The sequence below is a fragment of the Marmota flaviventris genome, chromosome 8 (genome assembly GCF_047511675.1).
Source record: "Marmota flaviventris isolate mMarFla1 chromosome 8, mMarFla1.hap1, whole genome shotgun sequence".
NCBI classification, from domain to species: domain Eukaryota; kingdom Metazoa; phylum Chordata; class Mammalia; order Rodentia; family Sciuridae; genus Marmota; species Marmota flaviventris.
In genome coordinates this window covers 80,376,656-80,397,470 of record NC_092505.1, presented here as the reverse complement: position 1 = coordinate 80,397,470, position 20,815 = coordinate 80,376,656, and the positions used below count along the sequence as shown (strand labels likewise).

The following is a 20,815-nucleotide window of genomic DNA, read 5'->3' as shown; positions in this document are numbered from 1 at the left end:
TAGAGGCAATTTCCCAGAAAACAGCAAAAGGATGAAGATTTGGAAATTGAAAAGAAAAGAAAAAGGGGTCATGTTTATAAGGCCCAATATTCAATTAAGAAGAAAGTCAGAAAAAGAGAACAGAGAAAATAAAGAGTAGCAAATCATCAGATAGAGCTTTACCTGAACTGAGTGATGAGTTTGCAGTTGAAAGTCCTTTTGAAAGCCCAGTGTAATGGATGAAATAATCCCCTTCAAGGTGCATTGTTTATGAAATTCAGCCCTGATAATAATAGAAGAATTTGCAAGCTTCCTAAGGAAAAATAAATAAAATATCATCAGACTTCTCAAAAGCAACAATTTAGAAGCTATAACAAAAAGTTCATGGAGAAAATATTCTCAGAACAATATCAACATATTGTGACAACAGAATAAAGACATCTTTGATTGTATAAAGTCTAGTATTGAAAGGAGTAGTCTTTAAAAACAAGAGAATAAATCAAGAAGAGAAAAATAAGGAACATTGAAACAGAATAGGGGAAGGAATCTCATTTGTTAATAGATATTCTAGAATAATAATGAAAGGAAATCTCATAAGAATAACTAACTGGCAGGAAGAGAGAACAGCTGGTCTACTTTGGAGAATTTTGTAGGACTCTATGGAAGAATTCTTCGAGATGAATATGATGCAAAGTGCTTCATAATAATAAAGATTTAAACTGGAAGTATTGGGATTGGATTATTGTTAAAACATACATTTTTAAAAACCTAGACGGGTTAATGTGGAGGTGGGAAGTCAAATTACTACCTTGAAAGAAAACAATATAGTAGAGGAAAAGACTACTAACCAGAGTGTACCACCTAAATCAGCTGTGCATAAAATTTACATAGTTATCATATTGATAATGACTGCATCACTATGTTAAATTGATGGGAGTAGTAGAAACACAGTGAGGGTACAGAAGAGCATGAAAGTGTAAGAACTGAAACCTCATTATTACATTACTTTCAAGAATTAATATTAAAGTGTACTTAGAAATACATAAACGATCACCTAAAAAGAGCTGCAAGTACTCGATTCTATAAAGGGGAAAGAAAGATGAAGCAAGAAGCTGCTATTTTCAAACAAGCCTTATAGAACTAGTTGATTCATTAACCATTTGTATGTACAACTTTGATTTTAAAAATATAACTATAGTATGAATTGTGTAAGAAAAACATGTACACATAGGGTTTTACCATGTTACATACATTTTTCATATTTACTTTAGAAAATAGATTTTTGTCCTTCAGAAACTAATAATTCTTGTTGTTTTTTTTTTGTTATCAGATCAGATCCAGTCTGTGAAGACATGAAAAGATAGGATCTAGAAACCTCAACAATTTTGAATCCAAGGAATATATTTAATATAAACTGAGTACGTTAAAATCTTTTAAAGGTGTGTGTGCATCCAGGAATACTTTATGATATTCTGTTTGCATTAATGGACTTTGAAGAGCTTTTTAAGACCATAGGAATTTCAGGTATGCTAATCTGGCTATTTGTTACATAAAAACTAAATCTTTCCTCAAAAGGAATCCCTAGAATTATCAACTTTTTGGTAAAGGTCTACATTTGATTGTAATCAGAATATTTGAAAGAGTTATGAGCCATCTCAATATCCCATCATGATTTATGATCTTTAATGTATTTTATTTTTGTCTTTTTAAATATGTAGTTTATGGTATGATTTTTTAGTATGAATTGTGCTTTTGAAAATAGCTTTAAATATTTATAAAGGACCATGGATAATTAATATATATTAATTTTTTAGTATGTGTCACTATCAATAAAACAAAAAAGGCAGCTTACCAACTTGCATAGTTTGTTTTTGCTGAAAAAAAATAATATTGTGTAATGTGGTATTTGGTGTTTTACTGCCAACATTTGTACATAATATGAGGCCAAGATAAACAAATTTTTTTTTTTCAATGTGTTTTAGACATCTCTACCCTGAACAGTCAGGCATAGTCCCAAGGCAATGGTGATACAAAATACGTTGTCATTCCTTATTTTCACAGAACTTAAAATATAATGAGGGAGAATCTGAGCACCTTTTCAAACATGGCAAATAATTTCATTTTATTAGCTGAATGAAAATATTACATCTTTAGATTTAAAGTAAAACAGGAAATTAATGTTGGACTTTAACAATTATCATAAATTGTTTTTTCCTTTAAAATGCCTCTGTGTTGGTCACTTTTCTGTTACTGTAACAAAATTTCTGAGATAATCAATTTTTTAAAAAGGAATAGTTTATTTTGACTCACAGTTTTGGAAATTTCAGTCAGTGACTAGCTCCATTGCTTTTGGGCCTGTGTCAGAGCATCATAAGGGGAGTATGCCACAGAAGCTACTCACCTCATGGAAACTCCGAAGCAAGAGAGTAAGAGGAGAGTCTTTGGTCCCAGTATCAAGTGCACACTCAGAAGGACCTCACTTCCTTCCCCTATGCCTCACCTTCAAAGGTTCTACTACCTCCCAGCAGCACCATGGTCTGAGATCTAAGCCTTCAATACAGGGGCCAATGGGAGACATTTGAGATACAAACAATAGCAGCCTCCAAATGACTATAGTAGTACCTTGTTAAAATATGCCTACACAGACTTGAAAGTAAGCTGCTATATAAATGCTCTTTGGAATTTTAGACATCTCAAGCACACTAGTTGTGTTACTTTTCACAACTTAAAGACCACTTAAATTGTGAACTATAAATACAAGATTTTGTTTTAAATTAATCACTGAGAAACAGTTCATAGATCAGTGGTGTCAATCCTGAAAACATTAAATATAAAGAAAAGCAATGGAATGTATAATATCTTAAACATCCTTAGCTATGAGAATGATAAAAACAGAAAGAAATACAGAGGGTTAATAATACAAATGTGTTTTAGTAACCACAATAGTGTTTTTTTTTAACAGAATTCTTACTAACTTTAAAACTACAGTAAAAGTTCTATAATACAGTTTCTCAAAATCCAGAAATACCAGCAATCTTATATTTGTCAAACTGAAAGTTATTCAGAATATTCCAATGGTCCAACATTTTGCCAACATCTCATAAATTTTTTGATAAGGATAAAAATGATCATTGATCTAGAGTTGCCTCAAATATAGAAAAGACATTATGATGAAAACACTGAATGTGATTTTTTAAAAACTGATATAACTAATTTATAGGATAGAAAAAGACATTCAAATCCTCACCTACCATAAGAAATAGTAACATGGATTGGGATTTATGCTCAGTGGTAGAGCATTTGCCTAGTGTGTGTGAGGCTGTAAGGTGCTAGGTTTGATTCTTAGCACCACATACAAATAAATAAAAATAAGTGTCCATTGACAATTAAAATATATATTTTATAATTATATAATATATATAATATATTTATATAATTTAAAAGAAAATAGTAACAACAGTAATAATTATCACTATAGGAATACAAAATCATGAATCAGATATTATTACACATTCAGAATTTTGCACTATTTAATCCTCACAATAACGTTATGTGGTTAAGTTCTGTTATTTGTTATATGGATTAGGAAACTAGAACTTAAAGTGGTTATGTAACTTGCTGCAGGTCACAGCTAGTAAATGGTGTTACTGAAATTCAGTACCCCACAATCTGTTTAAGAGGGATGAGTCAAGAGAATTAGTATAGGTATTAGGAGTACAGATTTATCTGCCCCCCAAAATGACTAAAATGTCTGAGAAGACCAGGATGGAGCCATACTATGAAAGTCAGAGGCCAGGGACTACTGTCTGTTTTTCACTTTTTTCTTTTGTTTGTTTGGTGGTGCTGGGGATCGAACCCAGGGCTTTGTGCATGCTAGGCAAGCACTGTACCAACTGAGCTATTTCCCCAACCCTCACTTTTTTCCTTTTTGTTTTAAGACTATTAATACTATTTATATTTTAAACTCTGAGCGTAAATGACTTTGATAAAAATAATTCTCAAAGCTATTTTGATGCTAAGTAAATTCTCTACAAGCTATGTTAACTGAAACTGTTATGTATGTTTTTTCAGAAGGAGGAAAAGTACTGACTCTTATTTCTATGATCTCCAAAATCTAGGTTATAGTTTACAGATATCTATCCCTGATCTACATTTTTGTGTAGAAATTCTGTAGAAGTAAGTTGAGTAACAATACAGATGTGTGTACAAGCCAAAATTATTGCATTTCTATTTAGCATATAACTAAAACATACCTTATAAAAGCTGAAACAAGTGTTTTTTTTCATGTTTGGACACCACTGTATTATAAAGTTTAGTTCATTAAGCTCTGCATTTGAATATAACACCTTGTAAAATGTTCAAACCTTATATTTAATGTTTTATGTTTAAATATTTGTATGTGGCCTTACTAAGCCTGTGTTTTATGAATAACAAAAGGGCTGAGTTTTATATATTTGTTTTCTATTTAGAAACTGTCTACTAAAAATAATGGATTATCTTCTAATTACTTTAAGGTTTTTTTCTCCCTTAAGATTTTGGCACACAAGTGTTGTGTTATATGCAGTTATCCTTGAGAATACTTGTCTTTAGTTTCAGCTACTATAACAAAGTACCATGGACTTGGTGGCTGATAAAGTGGGAAATTTTTACTTCCCACTATTCTGAAGGCTGGGAGTCTGAGATCAGAGTGCCAACATTATAAAGTCTTGGTGAGAGCCCTCTTCCCATTACAGAGTTCTTCTCATGTGGTGGAAAAAGGCAAGAGAACTCTTTGGGTCCCTTTTATCAGGGCATTAACTCTATTATATCCTTATGTGACTCCACCCTATAACCTAATTACCTCCCAAAGGCCCTACCTCCTAATATCACATTTGAGGTTGGGATTTCAAAACAGGAAATTTGGAAGAATACAAACATTCAGTCTGTTTTAATACTTAAGGCAAATTCATCAGTTGACATTGTGCATATTTTCTGTTTTCTGATTATTCTCTCATTTCTGAGTTTTAAAAAATAAATGACTGATTCTAGAAATTCACCTAAATGAATAGGTGTGTAAACTTTGGCTGGAGAGCAATACAGTAATGACTGAGAAATTATTCTGTGTTTAATTGGATGTTTTAGGTAATATAGTTATTGCATTTTTACAGTGAATCTTTCTTAGTATGGATGTTTCTGCTCAGGTTTGTAAGGGTTACTTCAGAATCATTACTTTGTTTTGATCACTTAGTTTTAATGCCACATTTAGGGGCTTCATCAATATAGAATGTCAAGCTTTCTGGCATTTGGAATAAATCAGAAAAGACAAATTCCTTCTTCAAATTTCAAGTCACCAAGCAATATGAGAAGGTATCCAGGAATAGTAGTTATCTTAAAATAAATTTTTTTAGAAATATAATAATGATAAATATCTTTATAATTTTTACTATTTGTACTTTGTAAACACCTTACATATATTAATTCAATTAATTTATTTAATCATCATATCAATCCTGTTAAGGTAAATGCTCTTATTATCTCTCTTATATGGATCAGGGGTCAGCAAACTGTTAACCTATTTTTGCATGGTCTTTGAGCTAATCATGATTTCATATGTGTAAAGGATGTATTAAAAAAAGGAGAAGGAGCATCAGAGAGTGTGTATGGCCCATAAAGCCTAAAATGTTTACTGTACAGATCTTTTGCACAAAAACTTTGCTGAACTCTTAATATTGAAAATGAGGCAAGATAGGTTAAGTAACATGCTTAAGTTCATGCTGCAAACATATTGGAAAACCTGGGTTTATAGTCTAGAAGATCTGGCACCAAATTTATGTGTTCTTAATCTCTATATGATTTCTCAAAACAGCTAAAGACTAACCTAAAATGTAATAGGGTAATTTGAAATTACTTATTAAATAATTATTAAAAATGAAACATTAGGTACCAATGGCTTGAAAGTAATTCTTTGAAACCCCCTTTCCCCCTTCCCCATAAGATTCATAGGCAAGTCTTTGCTCTGTACAGTCATTTTCCTTCCTTTTCTTTAAATGGGTGGCAAGAGATTGACGGATTGTGAAGCTTCAGATTGTCCCCAAGGATCTGGCTTAGATTTCCAGGTTTCCCCATGAATCTTATTTTGAGATAAATGATAACTAGTGTTGATGGTCTTGAAATATGTATAGTAGAATGTGGAAACATTTATAATTCAGTTTGTACATATTTTTAAGTTATGTGATAATAAGTAACAACTATAACTAAAAATATTTTCTTAATTACAAACATAGTTATGCTTTTGTTCACTCTATACACTGCTTGGCCCCAGACATGAGAATTCTTTCTCAGGAAACATGCAGCAGAGTAGAGTACACAAAATGCCAACTTTCTTGCCAGAGGATCAGAAAGGGGAGATCCTCAATATAAACCTGTGTCTCAAACTTTGAAAACTAAGCTACAAAATAGACTATGACTCAAGTTCAAGATTGGCCCCCTGGGCGGCATACATATGGGCTAGATAGGAACAAAAATGCAAAAGTTTGAAAGCATAAAATTGAAACAAATCCTTAACAAGACTTGTAACTTTAGGCCTAAACCCAACCAGGTTGAACTCCTACTAAAATCATCAACATCTCTATAGAATTTAAACAAGATTTAGACTCAAAATAATATTCCAGAGATCAAGAAGAAAATCCAAAATATCTAAGTATACAAAAATCAGAGGGGAAAAATGACATAGGCAAAGAAAAGGCAATGTCAGGGTAACACAGATCTTAGAAATATCTGACAAAGACTTTAAAACAGGTATTATAAAAATGCTCAAAGTGTAAACATATGGAGAGGTAAAAAGTCTCAGCATAAAACTAGAAGAAATGAATGAAAAGTTTAGAACTGAAAAAATATTCTTGGAATAAGCCTCACTGCATGAGTTCAAATGCAGAATAGAAATGACAGAGGAAGGACTCCTTGAACTTGAAGATAAATTAGAAATCATTTAATCTGAATATCAGGGGGAAAAAAAGGATGAGCAGATTCTTAGGGACTTAGGAGACAAGTCTACATTTATGCAGAGTCCCAGAAGAAAAGGAGAAAAGGCACAGTACATGAAAAGGATTTGAAATAATTGTAGCAAAAAACTCTCCACTTATGGTTAAGAGCATAGATTATAGATTTTATTTAGGTGGTCAACTTGAAAGCAGTGACATAAAAATGACATATTACTTTTAAGGGAACACTGATTCAAATTACTTGATTTATCAGAAATTGTTGAGGCCAGAAGGAAGTGACACACCATTTTAAATTTTTTTAACTGTCAACTCAGAATTCTATATCCAATAAAAAAATCCTTCAGGAATTAAGATGAAATTAAGAAAATCCAAGAGCATTCATTGCTTTCAAACCTGCTCTAAACTAATTGCTAAAGGAAGTTCTTTAAAAAGAAAAAGCACCAGAAGGTAAAGAACATTTGGTATTCTGTCCCCCCACCCAGGGGATTGAAACTGGGGATTGAACCCAGGGAGTTCTACCACGGACCTACATCCTCAGCCCTTTTTATTTTTTATATTTATGCAGGATCTATGTCACCCAGGTAGGCCTTGAATTTGGGATCCCTCCGCCTCACCATTCTCTGGGATTGTAGGTATGCAATACTACATGCTGCTAACTTCTTGTATTCTTAAAATGTGTTTGACAGTTGAAAACATTGTGGTATGGGACTTCAGTGTATGTAAATGTGACCAATAAGACAACTGAAAATAGGGCTGGGGTTGTAGCTCAGTGGTGGAGCGCTTGCCTCACTCCTGTGAAGCACTGGGCTCGACCCTCAGCACCACATAAAAATAAAGTTATTGTATCCATCACAACTTGAAAAAATATTTTTTTAAAAAAAGACAACTGAAAATAAACAGGGAAAGTAAAAGGTCCAATATTGTGCTTTCTATATAATGTACTGGAAAAATATTTTTTCTATATACACTTTGAAAAGTATATTTATTGTAGCATCTGAAGAACCCACAAAAAGGAAGCTATACAAAGAAATATAGAAAAAACTAAAAATTTAAATTCAAATTTTTAAAATAAAAACCTGATCCAAATTTTTAAATTTTTAAAATTTTTTAAATTTTTAAAATAAAATTTTTAAAATAAAAACCTGATCCAAAAAAGGAAAAAAAAAGGGGAAATGATAAATTGAAAATAAAAGAAAATTAAATAGTAAACCTGAATAAAAACATAAAATAATAAATCCAAACATACTAATAATTTATTAATTAATTTAAACATATCAATGAAAAGATTGTTTTTCTGGATAATGCTTTTTCTTTTTAACCCAATTGATCAACAAATATGTGAAAAAATGTTCAACATCTCAACATCTCTAGCAATTAGAGAAATGCAAATCAAAACTACTCTAAGATTTCATCTCTCTCCAGTCAGAATGGCAATTATCAAGAACACAAGCAACAATAAATGTTGGCAAGGATGTGGGGAAAAGGTACACTCTTACATTGCTGATGGGACCGCAAATTGGTGCAATCATTATGGAAAGCATTATGGAGATTTCTCAGAAAACTTGGAATAGAACTTTCATTTGGCCCAGTTATCCCACTTCTTGGTATATATACCAAAAAAAACTTAAAATAAGCATAGTACAGTGAGGGACCCACTCAATTCACTATAGCTAAACTATGGAACCAACTTAGGTGCCCTTCAACAGAGGAATGGATAAAGAAATTGTGGTATATACACACAATGGAATATTACTCAGCCTTAAAGAATGAAATTATGGAACTTGCTGGTAAATGGATGGAACCAGAGAATATTATGCTAAGTGAAATATGCCAGTCCCAAAGAACCAAGGGCTGAATGTTTTCTCTGATACACAGGTGCTAATTCACAATAAAGGTGGGTGGAATAGAGGTACTTTGTATTAGACAGAGGGGAGTGAAGGGAGGGTAGGGGGTATGGAGGTAGGAATGACAGTAGAATGAGACAGATATTATTACCCTATGTGCATATATGATTACATAACCTGTGTAACTCTACATTATGTACAACTAGAAGAATGAGAAGTTATACTCCATTTATGTATGATGTGTCAAAATGTATTCTACTGTCATGTATAACTAATTAAAACATTTAAAATTTTAAAACATTACCCAAACATTCTTACTTGTTTATGCTGTCTACAAGTAAGTCATGTCAAATATGATATAATAATGTAAAAAGTTGGATAAAATATCTACTATCAAAAGAATATTGGAGTGGGTATATTAATATCAGACAAATAATATTTCAGAACATGGAATATTTGGGGAAATAAAGCAAAAACACAATAATAAAAGAATATAGGCACCAAAAACAAAACTATTTAAATGTGTACACAACTAAAAGCAGCTTCAAAATACTCAAAAGAAAAATTCACAGACCTGAAAGAAAAAGATCAATGACTAAAGCTAAGTACTTCAATACTTCTTTTGATAGTCAGTATAACTTGTGGACAGATGATCAGCAAAGATATAAAATAATTCAAATATCATCAAACAGCTAGATATAATTTACATCTGTGGAATATTCCAAAACCAACAAATTAGTACTCTTTTCAAATGCATATGGAATATTTACAAGATAGACCATATATTCAGTCATAAAACAAATCTGATTAGATTTAAATAACTAGAATCATGCAGAATATATACTTAGGCCTTGAATTAAACTGGTAATCAATACTGTGTTAACATCTCCAAATGTTTAGACATTAAACACAAATAATCCATAAATCAAGGAGGATGATTCAAGAGAAATAAGAAATGTGTAACTAAACAAAATGAAAATGCAACATAAAATTTGTAGGATGAAATCAGTAACGCTTGAAGGGAAATAACATTAGGAAGGAAAACTAAATTCAATAGCTTATGCTTGTGTGTTAAACTAGAAAAAGAAGAGTAAGTTAAACCTAAGGCACACAGCAGAAGCCACTGAACTAAAAACAAAGATAACATGGACACGTGATACAGAGAATTCAGAAACAAACAAAAGTCTGGTTGTTAGAAAAAATTACCTGTGTTCCAAAAGTGGTTCTAGGCCTTAGTTGAACCTTGTTTTTGGCTCACATGTCTTATCCTTATTTAATTGCTAGGTAATTCTCACTACCAGAAATAGAAGATACTTTATATGGTAAACATAGCTTGCTGAGACAACCCAGTCTGTATTTGGGAGTCTGAGGAATATTTTCTGGGTCCATGATTGATCATGCTAAAATTAACTTTTGAAGTTAGAAGTGAGTGGTAGAGAGCATTGAAGACATCATAAACAAGAACACTGAAGTATTGTTCCATTGTTTCTGACAACTTGGTGTATGGGAGATACTATGTAAACATGTATGTATGGTTGAATTGTCTAAATCATTGCAAAATTGAGACTGAATAAAGGTGAAATTTAGATAATTTTGTACTTAAAATGTGAATTTATATTTGTACTTTGAAATTAATCAGTAAAGGTGATACCCTGAAGTTTCACAAACTTTCATTCTTTGATTCTGAGAATAATATGTTTTCAACCATTAATGAAGTCTGCAAATTTTTTTTAATTTATGCTTTTTTGTTGTACATGGAAATTTTGGAAATTTGGGTTCCTACATTTCAATAGTACTCATAATTTCATTTCTTCCTGTAAAATAAAGGTAAAGGGCAGGGGTTTTAGCTCAGTAGAAGAGCGCTTACCTAGCATGTATGAAGCAATGGGTTCAATTCTCAGCACCACATACAAATAAATAAAATAAATAAATAAAGGTCCATCAACAAAAATATTTCTTAAAAAGAAGGTAAAATGGCATTATGCTGTATCCCATTCTGATTTATATTTTACAATAAATAATATAAATCAAAGTGGGACTATTAAACAGTATGCACAGAATAAAGGCAAGCAAAAATCAAAATTCCATTCACTTCTCAAATGAATGTATTAAAAGTTCCATCTTTACATGTATCAACTTATATTTGTTCATTTATCCATCTAAATAAGATACAGTGATTGAAATAGGTTTTCCTTGATGATAAAGAAAAATAATGAAAATGGTAGAGGGGCTAGAGGTATAGCTCAGTGGTAGAACTCTTGCCTAGCTTGCTTGAAGCCCTGGATTTGATCCCTAGCACTTGGGGGGGGAAAAGTGATAGTGAATATATGTTATAACTCATTCCACAAAATAACCAGATTGGTAATTAAAAATATGAAAAAGGTATATAATTTCTCTTGTCCTGCTTCCAATCCATCTACAAGTCTTGGTATTGGACTTAACATGCTTTCCAATAATATTTCTCTGATCTATAATGCTGTAAACTCTTCTAGAACTCCGCAGTCCTTAATGAATCTGTTTGTTGCCTTCCTCACCAACTGTGTTCCCCTTATGCAACAATCACAAATTTAAATAAAATCAGGTAAAATGTATTTATTCCCCCCCAGTACTAGAGATTGAACTCAGGGCTTCAAGCATGCTAGGCATGTGCTCTACTACTGAGCTAATATTTCCCTCTTTATAGGACTTGAATCAAGTCCTCCTTCTTTATCAATCTGTTAACCAGGGTTTATTTATTTTTTTGTTTATTTATTGCTACTGAGTTTCATTACTTTCTTTGGTATTTTAGCTGTTAACCCCTTGACAAATAAATGGTTTGCAAATATTTTCTCCAGTTTCTAACTTACTTTTCATTTTGTTTGTTGTCTCTGCCTTATAGAAACTTTCTAGTTTGATGTAGTCACTTAGTTTTGCTCTTGTTACTTGTGTTTTTGGTGTCAAATCAAAAAACAAAAACAAAAAACAAAGAAACATTGACCAGACTGATAACAAAGAGCATTTCTCCTATTTTTTTCTTTTAGGGGCTTTATCATGTTAAGTCAAATGTTTAAGTATTTATTACATTACAAATTGATTTTTTGTGCATGATTTAAGATAAGGATCTAGCCTTGTTCTTTTGAATATGTATATCCAATTTCCTCAACACTATATATTTTAAGAGACCACATTTCTCCCAGTATGTATTAGTGGCACTTTGTTAAACATTAGTTAACTGTGTATCTATAGGTTTATTTTCAGCTCTTATTCCTCTACCATTGACCTGTGAGTCTGTTTTAATTACTATAGCTTTGTAGAATAATTGAAACCAGGAAGGGTGATGCCTCCAGCTCAGTTATTTTTGCTTAGAATGCCTTTAGCTATTCATATTTTTTTAATGTTTCCAAACAAATTTTAGGATTTTCTGCCTATCTATAAAAAACATACAGTTGGAGTTTTAATAGGGATTACATTGAATCTGTACAGTATTGGAGTAGTATAGACATTTTACAATATGAATTCTTCAAATCCATGAACATGAAGTTCTTCCATGTATTTGTGTCATCTTTAATTTCTTTCATCCATGTTTTATAACTTTCAGCATACAGGTCTTTTACTCCCTTGATTAAATTCAATCCTAAGGATTTTATTCTTATCGATGCTGTTGTAAATAAGATTTTTAAAATTTCATTTTTGGATAGTTAATTGTTAGTGTATAGAAACACTCACAAATTCTATACATTGATTTTTTATCCTTCAGCTTTACTAAATTTATGTATTAGTTTTAACTGGCTTTTTATTCCTTTTTTTGGTGGATTCTTAAGGGTTTTTTTTTTTGTTTTTTTTTTTAAATATAAGATCATGTCATCTCCAAAAAGGAAAAATTTTACTTCTTCCTTTCCTATTTAGATGCCTTTTTATTTATTTACTTATTTTACTAATTGCTTAGCTACTACTTCCAATACTATATAAAATTAAAATGGCAAATGTGGGCACCTTTGTTTGGTCCCTTACAGGAATAGCTTTCAGCTTCACCACTGAGTATATTAGCTATGAGTTTATGATATGGTGCCTTTATTATACTGCAGTATACTTCTGTACCTACTTTTTGAGAGATTTTTAATCATAAGAGGAAATTGAATTTTGCCAAATGCTGTGTGTGTGTCTGTGTGTGTGTGTGTGTGTGTGTGTGTGTGTGTTTTGAGGTAATTGCGTGGTTTTTAGTCTTTATTTTGTTAAAGTTGTGTATCACATTTATTGATTTTATATGGTGAAACATCGCATGGATAAATCCCACTTGATCATGGTGTTTGATCCTCTTAATGTGCTATTAAGTTTGGCTTACTGTGGTATTGGCATGAAATAGACTGGTAGACCAATGGTACATAATAGAGGACACAGAGATTAACCCACAGAATTATAATTACATTAGACAAAGGCGCCAAAAAATTGCATTGGAGAAAAGATAGCCTCTTCAACAAATGGTGCTGGGATAACTGGAAATCCATATGCAACAAAATGAAATTAAACCCCTGTCTCTCACCATGCATGAAACTCAACTCAAAATGGATCAAGGACCCAGGAATACAACTAGAGACCCTGTATCAAATAGGAGAAAAAGTAGGCCCTAATCTCCATATGTGGGATTAGGCCCCAACTTCCTTAATAAGACTAATTTGGCACAAGAAGAATAAATGGGGTGGATGCAAACTAAAAAGTTTCTTCTCAGCAAAAGAAACAATCTATGAGGTGAATAGAGAGCCTGCATCTTGGGAGCAAATCTTTACCCCTCACACATCAAATAGAGCATTAATCTCTAGGTTACATAATGAACTCAAAAAGCTAAGCACCAAAAAAACAAATAACCCAGTGAATAAATGGGCCAAGGACATAGACAATTCTCCAAAGATGATATACAATCAACCAACAAATGTATGAAAAAGTGTTCATCATTGTTAGAAATTAGAGAAATGCAAATCAAAACTAAGATTTCATCTCACTTCAGTCAGAATGGGAGCTATTATGAATACAAATAACAATAAGCATTGGCGAGGATGTGAGGGAAAAGGTACATACATTGCTGGTGGGACTGCAAATTGGTGCAGAAATCAGTGTGGAGATTTCTTGGAAAATTGGGAATGGAACCACCATTTGACCCAGCTATCCCGCTCCTCAGTTTATACCCAAAGGACTTATATATCCAAAGGACTTAAAAAAACAGCTCACTACAGGGACTCAGCCACATCAATGTTTATAGTAGCACAATTCACAATAGCTAAACTATGGAACCAACCTAGATGCCCTTCAATTGATGAATGGATTAAGAAATGAGGCATATATACATAATGGAATATTACTCAGCAATAAAAGAGAATAAAATCATGGCATTTGCAGGTAAATGGATGGAGTTAGAGAAGATAATGCTAAGTGAAGTTAGCCAATCCCAAAAAAATAAATGCCAAATGTTTTCTCTGATATAAGGAGGCTGATTCATAGTGGGGTAAGGAGGGGGAGTGTGGGAGGAATAAAAGAACCCCAAGATAGGGCAGAGGGGTGGGAGGGGAAGGGAGGGAGTTAGAAACGATGGTAGAATGTGATGGACATTATTATCCAAAATACATGTATGAAGAAAAGAATTGGTGTGAATATACTTTGTATACAGAGATATGAAAAATTGTGCTATATATGTATAAGAAATGTAATGCATTCCGCTGTCCTATATAAATAAAAAATAATATAAATAAATAAAAATAGATTTGGCTTGCTGTATTTTGCATCTGTTCATCAGCGATATTGTAGGCCCATATATCTCCTCAAATGAATTAATTAATAAGAAATAAGTTAACAGTACTTGTAAATTTGCTATAGACCAGGGATATTTTTATGCTAATTAAAGAAATAAAGTTGGAATATAAGTGAAAGTTAATATTTTGTGTTAATCTAAATGAAATATTAAATTATTTAGTTATTAACTACTTTTATTTTTTTAAGTTTTATTTTGGATAATAATGTCCATCACATTCTACCATCGTTTCTAACCCCTCCCACCCCTCTGCCCTATCTAGAGTTCCTCTATTCCTCCCACATTCCCCCTCCTTACCCCACTATGAATCAGCCTCCTTATATCAGAGAAAACATTTGGCATTTGGTTTTTTGGGATTGGCTAACTTCACTTAGCATTATCTTCTCTAACTCCATTCATTTACCTGCAAATGCCATGATTTTATTCTCTTTTATTGCTGAGTAATATTCCATTATGTATTTTTTATTTTATTTATTTTAGCCTGTATTCTTAAGCTAATAACCATGATGTATTAGGCTGTAGTATGATCTTTTTTTACTATCCTAAAAATAAATTTAAAATCAGTTAGAATTCTATTTCTGTTATGGTAAAATTAGTTCCAAAAGACAAACTCTTCCACAGATGATACTGTGTACTCTATACAATAAGAAAAAATCCAACTACATGAAGGATTTGAGAATGAACAGAAGAAGCTATATTTTGAAACAGGGATGAAATTGGAAAAGAGTCACTGACATACGGTGAGTTTCTGTTTGGGTGAGTTAGTCTGAGCACAGGCTACAGTCACAATAAACTAAATCTCTGGGTAAAAGTCTTATAGAAAACCTGTCTTTCTCTGTCTTCAAGAAAAAGAACACAGCCTGGGACAATCAAAGACACTGGAAAGTAAAAGAAGGAAGATACAGTAATGGAGCAATTCAGAGAATGGAAGTCTAAAATTCTTAAGTATAAACTTTCCCAAGTTTCTGGATGGTTTGCATCTGAGGCATGAACAAGGCAGGCTCGAAGTTACCTTCACTTAAGGTCAAAGGAACAAGGTAGATGCCTACACCTAAGGAACTGAGATTTCAACTGCTGTTGAAAGCAAGGAAAGGTTTTCAATTTCAGTTTAACAAATTTAATTGCTGTATAAAACAAGAATGGTAACATTCTTTGGAATTACATAATAGAATCCACAATCTCCACAATTTAACACCCAAAATATCTAAAATAAATCCCCAAATACCTGACATATTAAGAACCACAAAAGTGTGACCCATTTTCAAGGGAAAAGATCATCAACAAAGACCAATAATGAGATGATTCAAATGAATAGCCAGATTAGGACTTTAAGGCAGCTAATATACCTCAACTCAAAGAAGTAAAGGAAATATATATCTATAATAAATGAAAAGATGGGAATTCTTAGCAGAAAAAGAACATATAAAAAGGAAAAAGTGCAATTATGGAACCAAAAAATACAATGTCTAACATTAAAAATATCACTGAACTAACAAAATGAAAAATGACAGAGGAAAGGAGCAGTAAGTTTGGAGTATGATCAATAGAAATTTACTCATCTGAAGATGAAAGAGAGAAGAAAGTGTTGAAAAATGAACAGAGCCTTGGAGTCCTGCTTGATATAAAAAGTTCTTTTTAAGTATGTGATTAGAGACTCACAGGTAAAGAAAAGAAAACTATTTAAAAATATATCCCAAAGAAATAATGACTGAATACTTCTTAAGTGAAAGACATAAATTATAGATTAAAAAACTCAATAAACCCAAATAAAATAAAAATCAAACATAATCATATTAGCAAATTACTGAAAACCAAAGAAAATATCAAAACATCTAGAGATGCATAAAGTTAAGAAAAACACAAATATGTATAATGTCAGAAAGCAGATCAATAGTTGCCTGAAGTGGATAGATGGATAGACAGATGAACTGTAAAACAGTATGAGAAAACCGTTGGAGGTGGTGGATGGTTGGTATTCCTTAGTTTCTTTTTTATTATTAAATTTAGTTTTGCCTGCCTTTTGACTTTCCTTCCTGAATAATTCAGTTGAAAAGACATTATTTAGGGGCCTATAGAATAAGCACCATTGTAAGGAAGCAATGGGAGAATAGCAGGAAATGTCTAGCACCAGTTGTCATTGAAATAGGATGACCAGGGCACATACATTACCCAAGTGTGGTATGTAGAAGTCTAGAATGATGAGGAAGACTTCTGCACCAGAGTCATACAGAGGTGGTGATGGTAACAGGAGATTAGAAACACATTAATAACGTCTAATAAGTAAGTATATTTGGAATGATGAAAGCCGAACTTCTTACTGTTTTAGAGGGGAGTTACATTCATGGAAATGAAAACTAGAAGGAATCTTAGTTTGTTGGATTATTGTCAGATTACAATTGGAGATATCAGTGTAAGCTCATAGTTTTCAAGAAAGATGACAGACGATAATTAGATGATTGATAAATAGACAGATGATAGATGGTAGATAGAGAAGCAGTTTGTGTGAATATATGTGTATATGTGCCTAGGAGTAATAACCCCAATAGTGATGAGCACCACTGGTGCACATGTTAATTTCTTGGTTTTATTCTCTACTAAAAAGAACCAAAGTTCTTTGGGGAAATAACTAATTCCAGAGCTGCCTAGAAAAAATACAAAATGAACCTGGAACTTGATCTAGGAAGTAAGAAGCACTCAAGGGATGATACAGATATGATAAAATGTCAGAAAACAGTTTTAATGGGCTTTAACTGTCTATACTTGAAATATTTTGAACATCAAAATGTAATGGATTTTAATGATTTGTAATGAATTATAATGATTGTAATGGATTACTCATTGAATAAAATAGGAATTCATGTATCCACATGACATAAGTAAATGCATAAATAAATAGAAAGATAAGAGAATACCTACCAATAAATGTAGAAAGAATTATGGAATGAGAAAACCATGATATCACATAATAATTAATGCTGTCTTGAAATATCCAATGGATATTCAAAATAATATTGAAATATTGTCAAGAAATAGGTTTTATGTACCTTCAAACTACCTCCCAAAAAATGCCTGCGAATTATAGGGAGGCAAAAAATAACTTTATAATAGAGAAAACATGTAGACTCCAGTTTTAATCAAATGGTTTGAATTAATAGAATCCATAATGAGACAAACTGAAATCATGTGCCAGCTGGAACAGTGAGAAGAACATAGCATTACTTTTGTGAGAGAATAACAGTGAGAATAACATAGTATTATTTTTGCCAAAAATGCATAGGTTGAATCTAACTACAAGAAACACACGACATTCTCAAATTAAGGGATATCCTACATCTTCAAAAATGTGACCTATAATGTTCAAAAGTATCACAATCATGAAAGTCAAGGAAAAACTGAGGAACATTTCTAAAACAAACAAAAACTAAAGTAACATGGCAACTACATGTGATACAAAACTCTGGACTGATCACTTTGCAAAAAAATAATAATAATAAGGCAAGTGGCAAAACTTGAACAGGGTCTAAGGATAAGATGACAGAATACGTAACTGTTACGGATTAGTTGTGAGGTATGCTGCAAAAGCTCATGTGTGAGGCATTGTAAGAAAGTTCAAGGGTGAAACGATTGGGTTATGAAAGCCTTAGCCCAACAAGTGCATTAATCCCCAGATAGGAATGAACTAAGTAGTAACTATAGACAGGTAGGATGTATCTGGAGGAGGTGGGTCCCTGGGGGAGTGCCTTTGGGGTATATATTTTGTCCCTGAAGAGTGAAGCGCAATCTCTCTCTCTGCTCCGTGGTGTGATGTCTTGAGCCAGTTCTCTCTGTCACACTCTTCTGCCCTAATATTTAGCCTTAGCTTGATCCTGGAAGAATAGAATCAGCCTTCTATGGACTGAGCACTCTGAAACCATAAGCCCCAAGTAAATATTTCCTCCTAAAAAAATTGTTCTTGTCAGGTATTTTAGTCACAGCAGCAAAAAAGCTGACAAAAAAAAAATCAACATTAATTTCCTTGATTTTAAATTTACACATCCGAGTTATTCATTCAAGTGTGCAAGTGAGATGGGACATCATTTTAACAACATACTTTCACAAGGAATAAAAGTGGCTTTTTGTTCTACTCTTGTAGTTTTTCAATAAGTTTAAAATTATTTTAAAATAAAAATGTTTATAAGAACTAATTTTACATGAGATAGTATATAGGACATGGCATTTTATATACTGAATAACTAGAATCAAGGGCAGCAGATGAGTACTTTTGAAAAACAATGTCTGAAATAGCATCACTCACCATAAAAATCAACTACCTGAATGAATATGTTGGTAATTTCAATCTATATGAGGAATGTGAGAATATTTATTAACTGAAGAATTCTTGAAATCTGTAGATATAATGTTTAAAAATGATTGCTGCTGCCAATTTTTAGAAGAAGAAAAAAGAACACTTTAATTGACAGGTACATAAAGTTGGTCTAGGTGCTTATATGGATTTCACAATAGCAACACTATCAACCTAACAACTTTTAGAGTGAATTCCAGATAATAGCTGAGAGAGAGGAAATTCATATAAGAATGCCAACCAACTGTTAAATTGATTCTTGTATGCACTTGATTTTAGTCCCAAATTGAATATTTTGTCAGTAGTAAGACTTCAAGACTTCAGCCCGATTTACTGGTCTAACTTGTTTTAGGCAGTAATTGGCAGCTGTACACTCAAATTATGTAGGTCACATTAGGATCAGTGCAGAAGTTTCTCCGCCTGCATATTTTTCATACCTTATCATTGTCATTTACTTTTTAATTATGAAACTATTTTAAGGTCAAGGGAACGTAGCAAAGAGTCACTTAAAGGAAGTTTCATATTAACATACCAAACTCTTGTATATCCTTGTCTATTACACAGTATGTGATGATTCACAATTCATTGGCACCCAGTTATTGCCATATTTCCTCATCAAATCACCCAGCAAGCAGATATAAATTATATGTGTATTGTTGGCCTTGTATTGACTTCTTGATAAGCGTGATATTCCTAATTTAAGTGTTTCAGTAGGTGCTTCTGGAGCTTTAATTTGTAAAAATTAAATCTCACAGCCTACCCAAGCCATACAGTTAGGTACTTTCTCCTTTTTCCCATGGTTATGTTTCCCACTGCTCATATTTATCACACTGTTTTGTAATTTTGTAACTTGCTTAGTTTGTTTCCTTTTTAGACAGCTTCTTGAGGGTAGATAACAAATGTGTATTCTAATCACCAAACACTTATCTTGAAAGTATTGAATAAGCATTTATTGAATGAGTGGTTGACTAAAAATTAACTTTATAGACATGATATTGGGAATGCATTGTTTTATCTTTAATATACATTCATCTCACCAACTTTTCTAATCAAATTTAAAGCAGCTACCACTAGAAGAATGAATATGAATATGGGCATTTTATGGTCAACTACCTTTAGATTTTATGCATATCTTTATCCCAGAAGATTCCATTTTGTCTGTCTGAAATGCAGAGTGATTAATAAATAGCATTCTGTAAATATGTAGTTATTATAATTTTCTTACTACTAAGCTACTAAGGGAAAGTTTTCACAGTCACTATTTGTTAGATTTTATTTACTGATACATCTTGTTCTAAAATTGTGTTTTATTTAAACTACAACAACCAAATATACTACAGAGTATCTGTAAATGCTTGGCAGAACTTGAATAAGACTGGCAGGACTTAAAATAAATACATTCATTCCTTTACCCTCAGGCTGCATGTGGCTGTAGCTTTTAGAGATAAAGCTTTTATATCCTGATGTGGTCAACTACTTCATTTGACAGCATACACGCCTGATCATTTGAACCAGATGGCAGTATATCATCATCCTATTTTTTTTAGTTACTAAAAATTAATACCAACTCCGAGATTTATGAAATATGATTTGTTCCTTTAATTGTCTTTTAGACATGATTATTCAAAGCATTATGTCAATATATTTACCAGTATGAGAGTAAACCAAATGACTTATTTGGAAACTGAGTGAATACCTAGAAGTGCTAATTTGGGGGAGCAGAAAGAAAGAAAAATAAAATAGAAGATAAAACATAGAAGTGAACAAAAACTTAAGAATGTTTATTAATATGGGGTTGAGGTTGTGGCTCAGCTGTAGAGCACTCGCCTAGCATGTGCAGGGCACACAGGTTTTGATCCTCAGCACCACATAAAAATAAAAATAAAGGTAT

At 32.3% G+C, this 20,815-nt stretch overlaps 1 protein-coding gene across 3 annotated transcripts in view; it reads left to right on the top strand.

The window, feature by feature from the left end:
- Arl6 (ARF like GTPase 6) overlaps positions 1–7,988 on the top strand; it is a 31,749-nt gene extending 23,761 nt beyond the window's left edge. For 2 of the 3 annotated variants that reach the window (XM_071615430.1, XM_027943227.2), the window contains one exon: positions 1,310–6,211. In XM_071615430.1, coding sequence (XP_071471531.1) covers positions 1,310–1,335 — 26 coding nt within the window. In that variant the 3' untranslated portion in view covers positions 1,336–6,211. Of the gene's footprint in view, positions 1–1,309; positions 6,212–7,524 lie in introns of those variants that run through there. The other variant, XR_011708355.1, reaches the window with a different exon arrangement.
- The last annotated feature ends 12,827 nt before the right edge of the window (positions 7,989–20,815 follow it).